Source organism: Phascolarctos cinereus, unplaced genomic scaffold (genome assembly GCF_003287225.1).
Source record: "Phascolarctos cinereus isolate Bilbo 61053 unplaced genomic scaffold, phaCin_HiC Scaffold_2;HRSCAF=192, whole genome shotgun sequence".
In the NCBI taxonomy this organism is placed as follows: domain Eukaryota; kingdom Metazoa; phylum Chordata; class Mammalia; order Diprotodontia; family Phascolarctidae; genus Phascolarctos; species Phascolarctos cinereus.
The window spans coordinates 292,819,311-292,833,730 of NW_027555625.1; the positions used below are offsets into that span (position 1 = coordinate 292,819,311).

General features: G+C 40.7%; 1 protein-coding gene across 1 annotated transcript in view; it reads right to left on the reverse strand.

The window, feature by feature from the left end:
• Positions 1 to 14,420, reverse strand: part of PEPD (peptidase D) — a 257,325-nt gene that overhangs the window by 145,995 nt on the left and 96,910 nt on the right. The window contains exon 9 of the mRNA XM_020985026.2: positions 12,780 to 12,826. Coding sequence (XP_020840685.1) covers positions 12,780 to 12,826 — 47 coding nt within the window. The remainder of the gene's footprint in view (positions 1 to 12,779; positions 12,827 to 14,420) is intronic.

The following is a 14,420-nucleotide window of genomic DNA, read 5'->3' on the forward strand; positions in this document are numbered from 1 at the left end:
AATAGCTCCAGTTTCTGTGGGAGGCAAGTTTCATTCACATACCTTCAGGTGCCCTCTGGTCCCGTATCACTGTTATCTCAGAACCACATTACTAATGAAGTTTGTACAAGTGGCCGCCACGCCCTACTAATCTGACTTTATAAGTCTGGAAGGCTTAATAGTATAGTGGGGGAAACCCCTGCCATCAAAGAGGCCACTCACTCCTGTAAGGCTTGTGCTTAGCGCTGAGCCTGGCACAGAGTAGGTGCTTAATAAACACTTGCTGACAGATGGTGTAAAACTCTAAACCTATCTGAGGCTCCCTGATTAGATAAGCTTTCTCTTAACTGCAGGAGTTTCCTTATTTGTTAAAAACAAAAACCACCAGGACCTCCGGTTAAGGTCCTAAGAGCCCGGTTCACCAACAAACACTTCAGCAAAGTTCTAAAAGTGTACTAGAAGGAAGAACAATAAAGAAAACCAAAGAGAAATAGGAATAAGACCCTAAATCCAGACCAGGACTATACCAGAAGCTGGGGGGACAGGTGGGGCAGTATTTTGGGCAGAGACAAGACAAGGAAGAAGAAAGCCACAGTCTGGAGCTAGGGTCTAAAGCCTGCAGGATCTTAGCTTTAGCCAGTTTGAGCAGAAGGGCCCTGCCAGCTTCCATAGTTCACTTTGCAGGGAGATAGAGCAGTAGTGCATAGACTTCCTTAAGGCCTCAGAAAAGGCCTTGAAGCCAGTATTCCAGCTGTTCATCAGGAAGACACAGCAAGAAACAGACCTAGTGCAACACCTAGATAGCGTATGTGCCAAGGGCCCATCAAGAGGCTTCTAGTTAGCTCTTGGAGCCAGAGAACCCAGGAAGCCTGAGCTGGAGCCACAGCAGGAAACAGGCCTGACGTGGTGCCTGGGCAGCTTTAGGACCAGGAAACCTCCCTACAAGAGACCTGCAGCCGGCACACCTACTGGAGTCATCACAAATTACAGGCCTACCACAGAAAATGGGCTCCCCCAGGAGACAGGATTAATTCCCAGTGAGAATCTGTACAAGCAAAGGGGAACAGAAAAGGATCTGGGCTGAATGGGCCACCAGAAGACAGACCCAGAAGACAGAGATTCCAGCAGAGGGAAAGGCCTAGACCTAGCCTCCCAATATAGAAATGTAGTGGCAGCAGCATCCAATCTCTAGGGAGAACAGAACTTACCACTTTAGCCCCTACCAATGTTTCCATTTATACAAAACCAGCCACTCAAAATGATGACATATTTATATCTGAAATATTGCGATTTACTTAGGAATAAGACAAAAGAAATAATAACATCACAGGCACACATTTATTGGAGCAAATGCAGAAATGCATTAAAAGCCACACATAAACCCAGGTCACACTCTCCCATTAATGAACTTCTCAGAGAAACACATGCGTGAGAAAAAAAAGTCATGAGCTTCGGGTAACTAAATTGTAGTTTAATGTTACTGGCCCATTCGGGAATATCTATGTGACACAGGCTGCTTTTCTCCTAACTACTCCCTATGTAATCCTCAATGTTCTCTACCTCAGAAAATCCTTTTCTCTTCTATTCTATGACTTTCAACTTGGAATCACCCTTGAAAAGGTCCTGAGAAAGTATCATACTCTTAATTTAGTCATAAGTTCCCTTTAAGCTAATTTAGTTATCAATTTCCTTCCCTTTAAGAACTCCAACATTCATTAGGCTGGTTCCCTCTGGGCAGTGTGAAAACATTCAGCCAACTATTCACTCACCAGGATGTTCTATCATCCAGTTAGATCTCAGCATCTCTTCTGATATAGCAAAGAAACTACAAAACCACTGTCTCCTCACTATTTTTCTCCCTCAAACCAAAGAGGGCAGCACAGAATTATAAGCATTTCTGAGAGGCTTCCCCTCCTTCAAACTCTAGGCTGCAATGAAGGGCAATGGCTACTACTGACTTTTTTTTTTCCCTACTGAGCCCTTGCCCTGCCAGACTCTCTCCAGTCTATAAGATTGTATAGCTGTGGCTTTCTTCCAGCTGACTGCTCCAGTTGGTACTTCATTCAACTCCAAAAGAGCTGTCTGCTTATTCATTTGTGTTTCACCTGTATGTTCCACCGTAGACAGGCTTCTTCATCTCTCTCTACCCTATACATCTAATTTTATGATGCTCATGTCTCTGTAATGCTCCTCTCCCAGGGTTGGGGGAGGGGAAGAAGATCATTGGGTCCCATGCTGAAAAATAAAAGGAAGGAGCAGGTACTCAGGAATACACCTTCCTGGATCCTGGGAGAATGAACTAATTCAGTAGAAGTTCTTCTTGACTAGAGCTAACTATCCTCAGAAAAGACTTTAAGAACAAGGCAGTAACAATGTGGCCTTCTGTCTCCCAGGCCCCTTTCATTGCTGATTGCTCAAAAGTAAAGGACATCGGGGCAGCTAGGGGCACAGTGGATACAGCACCAGCCCTGGATTCAGGAGGACCTGAGTTCAAATGTGACCTCAGACACATAACACTTACTAGCTGTGTGACCCTGGGCAAGTCACTTAACCCCATCACCTAGCCAAAAACAAACAAACAAACAAAAGTAAAGGATATCACAGCTCCCAATTACCTGCATGCCCAAGAAGTGGTTTTTATAACTCCAAGCTTGTTTTCCCTGCTCCCCTGTCCCCTTAATCTGGGTCACCTCCCACCCTGGTATCTGCTCAAGGATGACAAAACAGTTCTAAAATTGGCTAAGGACAAACAAGAGACAATATGAGCCTGCTTTAAAAAAAATGACTACCTTATTCCAAATAAGTGAATTGTTGAGTTTTCTGTAGTTTGGAATTATTCATGTCATGGGTCTTTCCTCCATCACAGCAAAAAATTGAAAGTGGGTTGTATCTGCTTAAGACAGACAGGTAAGCTTTAAATGGATTGATAACAAAGAGTGTCACAAAGAGGGGAAAAGTTATCATTCCGTTTCTCCCAAAGGGGTTCACAGTCATAGGTGCCCGCCTATAAATTGCCTGCACTAATATTCTGCTTTTATATGTTTAAGCTTATCCCACACTGTGTATCTTTTAGAATCATCAGGCAAAAGCCATGCCTCCTCCTTTTACCTCTGGCCAAGCATACCCCAGGAAGCCCACAGAACCGAAGTAAAAACAATTTGATGCCAAAGAGTTCCCAGAACTTTCACCTGGGAAAATGGAATCTCTCACATATTAAATAATTCTTGGCAATGCCTAAGCCCTCTCAGGAGCAAGAGGTGGAATTTTACCTGCCCAATCCAACCTACCTCAGAGGATCAGCATTTGAGAACTAGAATAGCACAAGGGGTGGTGAAAATGGCCCTAGATTTGGTGTCAGAAAACCTGGGTTCAAATTCTGGCTCTGCTATTTATTATATATATGAAACTTGGGGCTAGTTGCTTGCTATTTTGGGCCTCATTTTCATCATCTCTAAAATGAAGAGTCTAAATGAGAAGATATTTAAGGTCCCTTATCAGGAACCTTAAAATGCGAGTGCTACAACCTTTTCCATATCCAACCCACTGACTATTTCTCCTTTGTAATAGAGAGGAAGTTAAAGGCATAGGCACCTGGGAAAGCATTCTCAGTTTGCCCACTGGAACACATGAGAAAGAGACAGATAAATGGAAAGAGAAGGGCCCTGATCCCCAAGGGATCAGAGACCTCCAAAGCGACTTACCATAGTACAGTGACAAATAGGAAAAAGCTCTCGCTTCATTTTCTAAGCCTTGCCTCTGGAACCAGGGGACAACATTTCATAGAATAAAGGATGAGGTCAAAAACCAAAGCCTCAAAAGCACTTTTTGAAAAGGTGGGGAGCAAGGGGAGACAAAGCCTTTTACTATCTTGGAGAAGTCAGGACAGAAAAACACGTCTGGGTAGCAACCTTGCTACACTATTCTTTCAGCTTTAATTACCATGAGTTAATAGGGTCATAGGATTTCTTATAAATTACCTTTCCTTCTAATTATCATTTCTATTCACCCGAATTGTACTTTGTAAGGTCTCCTACACATCTTTGTCATGTGTAATGCATTCAAGAGAGAAAAGGACTTTGCAATCTGCTCTCCCTTGTGGGATATACCTCATGACTTATCTGTAAGAACCACGTGACTCCATTAAGATCACCCCCAATGTAGGAAAACACTACTTCTCACCTCTACCTCATATGATAATTGAATGCAACAGCATAAATTAGGTATAAGACACCTGCTACAACATTGATCCTTCAAATAACATTCTGCTGCTATTCAAGGAGAAGCAATGAGACCATTAGCAAGAGGCAAGCACAACTTGGCAAGTGCTTTATTAACAAAGGTAGGAGGGAAGGTGAGCAATGATTACTAGGGGCTTGCTCCTGCCTACAGTATAAAGAACACATGGAGGGTCTAGGTCTTGAACAGTCACAAAAGGAAATGAAAGGTGTACTGCAACCAATCTCTAACCAGGAATTATGGATGACTCAAGAGCTGGAGTATTTTATACATATCAGCCACAGCCTTTTAAACATAGATCACTCACCACCCTCAGGCCACAATGATTTCAAGAGCGTGCAAATGCCCAAACTGACAGGCTTAGTGAGAATGAGAGAGCTATTTCAATTAAAGCACAAGATTATCAAAAAAACACTAAGTTATTAATAACCTTGCGGCAAATGTGAGCTGGAGACATGCTTATATGGCCAACTGAGCATGCTTCGAATTAGTGTTTGCAGGTAATTGGCTCAGCTGTCAGCTTTATACCAGACAGCTGTAAGCCAGTTAAGTTATTAAAATTAAATAATATGAAGTAGTAAAAATGGACCAGCTGATTGGACCTGGAGTTAAATGTTATCATCTTCTAATTTACCCAAACGCTAATGTCTTATTGGTTTAACATAATTCACTACACCTTAATTGTAGAAAATGATTTTTCATTTTCTTTGAAACTTTCTAGAGGCATGGAGAAAGAAGATTCTAAATAAACTTCATTAATATAGTTACTGTTAACTGACCTTATTTCCAATTAATGAAAATCCTTCAGCCTGATCCAAAGCCTACTTGTCAAAGGCAGCAGCTCACTTTCTAATCCTTTGTTTCTCCATGAATAATCCCCTTAATGCCCAACTCCTGGGAAACCACAAAGCAATGCTGCTGTCTCTATCGGGCACCCAATGTCCCAGTTTGGTGACCCCAGAAAGTATCACTTCAATTCAGGTCACGATTACCTGAATTGTGGCACACTGGATTTGTACCTTTGTCTGTTCCCATAATTGTGTGATCACAAACCAGATAAACCATGTGCCAGTCTATTTTGCTTAGGTGAATTAAAATGCCAGTATGACAGCAACGTGGCCTGACTTTTTTCAGGTAGTACCCACATTTTGAAGAGGGCAAAACTGCACATGACGGTAGAAAGTCTCCACCTGACAAAATAATACCAAAAATAACAGTATATTTTCCAAACAATGCAATGTTCGATACTTTACATTTTGCAGCTCAAAGCAGCAAATGGCACAACAGTTTGGAGGCATTTTTCAAGGTTATTTACAGTAGGACTTGAATCTACAGATGCAATGACAAACTTTGGTGTCCTGGAGACAATGTCAAGGGTAAAACAATAATAAATGGTTAACATTATACAGCTATTATATTAATAGCTTTAAGGTTTGCCCAGCATCTTGTGTATATTATCAATTGATCCTCACAACAGCCTTGTCGGCTAAGTGCTATTATTATCTCTATTTTATGTGTGAGGAAACTGAGGCTGGGTGAAGGTAAGTGACAGAGTAACACAGCTTAGTGTCAGAGGCAGAATTCAAATTCAGGTCTTCCTGACTCCAGGTCCACTGTCCTATCCATTCTGTCACCAAGATGCCCTTCTGAAAACTAGCCAAGAACTCCCCAATATGGCACAAGTAAAATTTCCAAGGGGGACCCTCTCGCTAGCACCAAGCTAAAAAATGTTCAACTTCCCTCACAAGTCCATCATTGCTGAATGCCTCACTGCTCTTTGTAGCCATTTCATCCACCAATGGCTGCAAAGCTGGGAGAGGGGAAGCGGAAGAGATTCTGACAGAGCATGACCCCTACATCATATTCCTGAGAGCTCAGACTTAAGACTCATTGGCAGCAGCTCCATGTTTCATTTTCCTGAATTAGTCCCTTCACTGAACACACAAACTGGCCACAGAGCAGAGCAGGTGGTGGGGAAGAGAAGGTGGAATCCTTTGGCATTTCTATGACAGTTTCAGACAAATGGAAGGTCATTCAAAATGGCTGAGATGCATGCAAACTAACCCAAAAGTTTGCTTTCCCAGAGAGAATTCCAGACTGCTGAAGTAAAATCCCAAACAGCCCTCAAAGGACAAGGCTAAGTCGCAGGGGAAGTCACACAGATAGAGATTTAAATGCTTTCAAAGCATGAGTTCTTCTTTACCTCACATTTGAAAGGACTGGGAATCACTCCAGTATGGCATCTACAGGATCACTGGAATTATAAAAGCTAAAGCCAGAAGGGACCTGAGAGGCCATGTCATCATGGGCAGCTAGATGGCGCCCTAGTGCACAGAGCACCAGGCCCAAAGTCAAGGAGGATTCGTCTTTGAGTTCAAATCTGGCCAGACACTTAGCTGTGTGACCTTGGGCAAGCCATTTAACCTCTGTTTACCTCAGTTTCCTCAGCCGTTAAATGGGGATAATTAATAGGTTTTTGTGAGGATCAAATGAGATAAAATTTGTAAAGGGCTTAGCATAGTTCCGGGCACACAGTAAGTGCTATATAAATGTTATTATTATCATGATGATGATGGTAATGATGTAGTCCAACTGCTTCATTTACAGATGAAGAAACTATGGCTCAGGGAAATTAAGGTTACACATGTAATAAAATGAAATAACAAAAGGGCAATGAGTTTTCTTATGTGAATCTGTCAGAAATTTTACATCAAACTGAAAAAAAAAAACTTCCTTCAGCAAAAAAGGATATAAAGTCACCTACTCCAGACTTCCAGTAGGAAACCCATCCCAAAGACACTCAGAAGATTTCCACCCATCCTGCTCTAAAAATCTGTGCAGGAGATTCTTCAGGCCCTCTTTGTGAGACGGTTTACATTAAGTCCCCATATCAAAAAAAAGTCCCCATTCTCAAAGAGTAAACTCAGTATATCCCAGTTATGTGCATTCCTGTTCTAACCTAATTATCCCAAGGCCCTTGTCAAGGGGTCCAAGTGCATTTGCGAATCTCTGGAAAACCTTACTCCCTTCCTACCATCACTGGAAATCCCAGAGACCCTTCCCCACTAAGACAGGAAAAGGATAGGGAGGCTTTCTGCTTCTGGGCACAGCCTTGGCTCTGAGGCCCAGATCTCCCATGGAACCCCTGGGAATCCACCACATTTATTTTCTTGGTGCAACAGTCCAGGCTGCATTCTATTCTTCACCTGTCTACTTGTTCTAAATGGCTGCCCTCCCTTCTCTTGTCCTGCCTCCTTCCTTCCTCTGTTCCTCACAGGGCTGCTGTGAAGATCAAACGAAAAACAAAGTTTACAAGTGTGCTGAAAAACACAAAGCTCTATAATTATCTGAGGGGTTATTCCTATTTGTCCCTTCTGATGTTTCTTTTTAAATTTAAACCCAGCTAATCTGGCCATGGCCACTGGCCATAGTTTGGTCTTCCAATTCTCTCTACAAACATACAATTTCTTAGTCTTTTTGAGTTTCTTCCTTACAAGTTTGTTGTCCCTTTAAAAAAAATGCATTCTGGGACAGTCTTCTCGCTTAAGTTCTCCCAGGCTTCAGTACAAATAATTACTACTATTCAGTGTGCAGGATTAACCAACGGACATCGACACACTGGCAGTGATCTCAGTTGACTATGAGTAAATTACTCCAACCTTCTGAGTCTCCATTACTCCATATAACTATAAACAAATTAATTTTCTGAGCCTCAGTCCCTCCAACTGTAAAATGAAGTTGAAACTTACACCATAGGTTGTTGTGGAAACTACACCATTACGTCAAAGGGCTATGTATGAATTATCATCCCCTTAGACTTCATTCCCTCAGATTCCTAGAAAAAATTTCTCTGTGTGGAGCAGCTAGGCACAGTGGATAGTGCACCAGCCCTGAAGTCAGGAGGATTTGAGTTCAAATCCAGCCCAGACAGCTGTGTGACCCTGGGCAAGTCACTTAACGCTGATTGCTTCCCCCACCCACCAAAAACAAAAACAAAAACTAAACTCCTCTCTGCCCCCACTGGGAAAGGGGAAGGCATTGACCAACAGAGGGTATTTTTTGGACATCACCAACTCTTCTGGGAAATGAGGAGGAGGAGGTTGGCCTTCAAAAAGCAATGGCTTGTAGAGAGATAAAAGTCCTGCCCTAGAAATGCACTACCACATGCAAGACACAGTAGTCAATGACTATAGGAATCTATTATTTGATAAACCCAAAGACCCCAGCTTCTGGGATAATAACTCATTCTTTGACAAAAACTGCTGGGGAAACTGGAAAAGCGTATGGCAGAAACTAGGCTTAGACCAAAATCTCACACCATATACCAAAATAAAGTCAAAATGGTTTCATGATTTAGATATAAAGGCTGACACTGCAAGCAAACTGAGAGAGCGAGGAATAGTTTCTCTATCAGATTTATGGAGAACAGAAGAATTCATGACCAAACAGAAGATAGACAACATTACGAAATGCAAAATGGAGAACTCTGATTACATTAAATTGAAAAGTTTTTGCACAAAGAAAGCCAATGCAACCAAAATTAGAAGGAAGGTAGAAAACTGGGAAAGAATTTTTACAACCAGTCTCTCTGATAAAGGCCTCATTTCTAAAATATATAGAAAATTAAGTCAAATTTACAAGAATACAAGTCATTCCCCAATTGAGAAATGGTCAAAGGATATGAACAGACAATTCTCAGATGAAGAAATTAAAGCCATATATAGTCATATGAAAAAATGCTCTACATACTATTGATTAGAGAAATGCAAATCAAAACAACTCTGAGGTACCACATCACACCTATCAGATTGGCCAACATGACAAAACAGGAAAATGATAAATGTTTGGAGAAGATGTGGGAAAATTGGAACACTAATGCATTGTTGGAGGAGTTGTGAAATAAGCCAACCATTCTGGAGAGCAATTTGGAACTATGCCCAAAGGGCTATAAAAATGTGCATACCCTTTGACCCAGCAATAGTACTTCCAGGGCTATATCCCAGAGAGATCATACAAATGGGAAAAGGACCCACATGTACAAAAGTATTTATAGCAGCTCTTTTTGTGGTGGTAAAGAATTGGAAATTGAGAGGATGCCCATCAATTAGGGAATGGCTGAACAAGTTGTGGTATATGAATGTAATGAAATACTATTGTGCTATAAGAAATGATGACTTCAGAAAAACCTGGAAAGACTTATATGGTCTGATGCTGAGTGAAGTGAGCAGAACCAGGAGAACATTGTACACAGTAACAGCCACACTGTACAATGATTAATATTAATAGACCTAGGGGGCAGCTAGGTGGCGCAGTGGATACAGCACCGGCCCTGAAGTCACGAGGACTTAAGTTCAAATCCAGTCTCAGATCAAACACCTGACACTTACTAGCAGGGCAAGTCACTTAACCCCAATTGCCTAAAAAAAATATAGATATAGATACAGACATAGATATAGATAGATAGACTAACCCTTCTCAGCAATATAAGGATCTAAGACATCTCCAAAGGTCTCATGATGGAAAATGCTATCCACATCCAGAGAAAGAACTATGGAGTTTGGATGCAGACTGAAGCATACTATTTGCTATTGTTTTTCTTCTGTTGTGTTTTGTTTCCTCCTTCTGGTGGGTCCTCCTATTAGTTCTAATTTTTACTTACAACATCATTAATGTGAAAATATGTTTAATAGGAATGTGTATATATATGGCCTATATCAGATTGCGTGCTGTCTTGGGGAGGGAGGTGGAGAGCGAGGGGGAGAAAAATTTTAAACTTAAAAGCTTATGGAGGGGCAGCTAGGTGGTATAGTGGATAGAGCACTGGCTCTGAAGTCAGGAGGACTTGATTTCAAATCCGGCCTCAGACCAAACACTTGACACTTACTGGCTGTGTGACCCTGGGCAAGTCAGTTAACCCCAACTGCCTTAAAAAAAAAAAAAGCTTATGGAAGTGATTGTTGATAATTCAAAATAAATTAATTAAAATGAAACAACAACAACAATAACAACAAAAGAAATGCATTACCAGATCTGTAGGGATTGACCACTGGGTACTGTTCTGGGAAACACTATGGGCAGGAAGCATAGGCATTTCTGAAGTAGAACATGGGGCTCCCTCCCTTGGAATTCAGATTTAAGAACTTTTATTTCCCTCATAGCCAGAAAGGCCACATGAAGCACACCCAAGTTGGAGATCACACTGCCACTCCAGGGATCTGTGGCTGTGGGGCAGTCAATTTATTCCTGCTCCAATTTTTTCAGTTACTTTGATATTTTACTGCAAACCACAGTTTTGGCATCACTTTGGACCAAGCTAATGGGGCTAGGTTCCTTTAGGGTAGGACATGTAACTTTTAAAAAAATGCTTTCAATTCATTTCTATTTTGTGCTTTTCATTAATCTAATGGAGGCTCTACAACCGTCTCTTACAGGGATCTGAAAGGTTCAATTCTGAGATGACACTTCTTCCTCCAGTCTACCAACAATTCCATTCACCCCGTTTAAATAAAGCCTCCCAAAAGAAGGGTGCTGGCCAACTGGGATCCATTCAAGATAGGGCTCTGAAAGGCTCCATTTTGAGGTGAAAATGTATTTTTGATATTTCACATCACAAAAGCCTGGGGAAGCTCAGAGATTAATTGGAACATCAGACTACGGATATTGCATTGCCTATCGACAAAGATCACATTGCTATGGCAGATGCTACAAGAGGTTTGATTATTACTCCCTACCCCAGTTCAATCCCTCCAACAGGTAAGATCTGAGATGTAACATGGTTTGGTCATTTACTAAGTGCTCCCCAAAAGCATCCCATCTCTGACATGGCCCTTTTAACTCCTTCACAGCCAAACATCCTTCACAATACAGTCCATATGGCACAATGCAGTGCTATGAACAAATCTACTGGTTCTCTCTTCAAGGTTTCATCTGTAGTTACAGCTTAAAGTTTAATTTCACCTCCATTTCTTCAAACTATATTGCTTCTATCAAAGACTTTTTTTATTTCTCTGCCTGATTCTTTCATATTCACCTTCACTTTTCATTCTCATCCCCAATTCATCCACTGTATTCTTTCTTCTCTGTCCTTGAAACACACTATAGGTCACAGACCCTTATCTTTCCTCATCCCCAATGGAATGTAATGACTACCAAAGGAGTTGGTGCACAGAAGAAATAAGGAGACAGGAACACAGATCCAGCTGAGCCTTTCTTCTCAAACCAAGTTTCCTTCCAGTAATCAGCCCTAGGTGCCAATTTCTTTTAAGCTTTCAGCATAACGAACTGTCTCCAAGACACTTTTACTTTTTAAAAAGTGGTATCAGGAATGTACCCCCCGAGCACTGCTCTCAGCTGGTATCCCCATGAACTACACATGAATCAGATATAAAGACAAGCCCTTGCATACTACATTACTGATTGGAGTGAATCACAAAGGACAAGAATACATATCCATGTGTGTGCCCAGGGTCCAAAAGAAGCCAGACTGGGATGAAGGAAAATGAGAAATTCAATACGATCTGCCTCTTTTTTCTACTTCTCCTGCTTAGTTAGGATTTGATGATGGACTAAGGACAGTGGTAAGGTTAGGCTCAGTCTGTACTTGTATGGCATCAAGAAATGAGCTGGCCTTGATGTCAGAAATAGTCTGTGTGAGGTCACTGACAGGAGGTGAGATGGGGGGGGTAGATGGATGGGCTCAGGTCACCTCCACTTATTTAATTCACATTTTCAGTTGAAGGCCAACACTTGATCAGTCAGCATAGACTTAACTTCTGTCTGGTCTTTTGTCACCTGTTTTAGAAATGTAGTCAGAGAACTGGGTAAAGTCAAGCTGATGATGGCCTGAGGGGCTATGGTGATAAGGCCAAAGCCCCCAGCAAAGGTCATAAGACTAAAGGGTCACAGATTTAGTGGTTTGGAAGGGACCTCAGAAGCCACAGAATCCAGCTACTTCAGTTTACCAGTGAGGATACACAGGCACAGAAAAGTTAAGTGACTTATTGAGCATCACACAAGTAAGGGTCTGAGGTGATATCTGAACCCACATTTTCCTGACTTCAAGTCCAGCAGCTCTGATGAATGCAAATCAACCTTCCTGGCCCACCTAATTGGAGCTGCAGTCTAATTGAACCCTTTAGAACATTTTATGAGCCTCTTACACCCTTACAGATACAGCCCTCCGAGCACAGCAAAGATGATGGCAATGTTTACACATAAAACTGGCAAACTGTTTTCCCTAGAGTCTTTCAAACCTCAATAATGGCCATTTTGTAAAGTTTCTTGTAAATTACAGAAAGAAAGTCCAAGTACAGAATGATGGGGCACTAAACCATATTGAAAAGTAATCAAAGATTATTATGATCAAATACACTGCCAAGAACCAACGAATTGGCTACAGCAAAAAAAAAAACAAACTGATCTTTCAGCCCCATCTAGAAGTGTATTCATAATCCATACTCAATCAGTGCTGTCAGTGCTGGGCCTCATCTGTCCCTTTCCCTGGAAACATAAATTACTAGTTTTTTACATTTCAATCTTTACTTAGAGAAACAAGATGGGCTTACCTTTCCAACTCATATTCCTTCATTCCCACTTTTACTGCCTTCATGACCTGGAAAACAGATATTAACCAGACATTTGTATTATAAACATGAAGTAATGCTGTTCTATAAACTATTTATATTGCAACATTTTCAGAAGACCCTCTTTCATGAAAATAACTCCATGTGCATAAAGTATAGATATATGGTAAATGAGGACTCTAAAAAATATTACCTAAATCATATAGTTCAGCTAAATTTCTATGGAGAATTCTTATACTGAAACCATAAATATAAAGGTACTGGGTTACACTAAAGAAGTATCTTACTGAAGTCAATTCCAAACATAAAAATTTAATCAAGATATGTTTAGTGAATACTTAATGCTAAAAAAGCTATGATAACTATCACTAAAAGGTTTTGCTTTGTTAAACTTCTGTGGAATACAAAGAAAATTAATCAGTGTAAGAGATTACCATGTATAAAACCCCTCATTTACTTCCCAACACAAAGCTGCTTTTCATACTGAAGAATTTAGTTTTATGCTGCTTGCCAGCTCTAGAATTCCTTTTCCTGAAACCTTCCAAGAAATATAATTCCTAATCTATCTTTCATTTCCCATGTATGGGGGGAGCATCCATTCTAGTTCTAAATCTCTGATCCCAAAAAGCTGCTTGCTAAGAAAATGAAGGATTAAACCTATATAAATCCTAAACATTTGTGTGCATTACCAACAAAATCTAGCAAGAAGAGAAAGAAAAATTCCATTTTAAATTCCCACAGAAAGTAAAAATGACTTAGGAGTCTACTTGACAAAACATATATAAGAAGTATATGAACATAGTTACAAAACACTCTTTACACAAATAAAGATAAAAATAATTGAAGAAATATTCACTGCACATGGGTAGGCCAAGCCAATATAATAAAAATGACAAGAGTATCCAAATTAATTTACTTAGGCAGCACCATACTACTCTAACTACCAAAGATTACCTTATAGGGTAAGATAAAGTAATAACAAAATTCATTTGGAGGAACAAAAGGTCAAGAATTTCAAGAGATTAATAAAAAAAATGGGAAGAAAGGGACTTGGGAATATCAGATCTCAAACTATATTACAAAGTAGTAATCATCAAAACAATTTGGTACTAGTTAACAAATAGAGAGATTAATCAGTGGAACAGATTAGACACAAACTGAACAGAAGTAAAGAATAGGTGAAGTAGCCTAGTGTTCAATAAACCCAAAGATCCATACTACTGTGTCAAGAACTCACTATTCAATGAAAACAGCTAGGTCAACTGGTCTTCAAGTGAGGCCCTGTGGCTGAATCCAAACTTCACAGAACCAATCCCCTTAATGAAAGGATTTGTTCTGTAAAACTTGAACTCAGTCAAAAGGCCGCAGCCAAGGACCTAGAAGGCCACATGGGGCCTGGAGGCCGCAGGTTCCCCACCCCTGGTCTAGACCAACAATTCCACCTCATACTCCACACCTGATCTTAGCCAAAAGGCCGAGAAGCAATTCACCTCATACTCCCAAGATAAATTCCAAATGGGTACATGACATAAAGGATAACATCATAAACAAATTAATACAAGATGAGCAAGAAAGAAATCACATGTCAGATCAATGAATTGGGGAAGAGTTTATGACCAAACA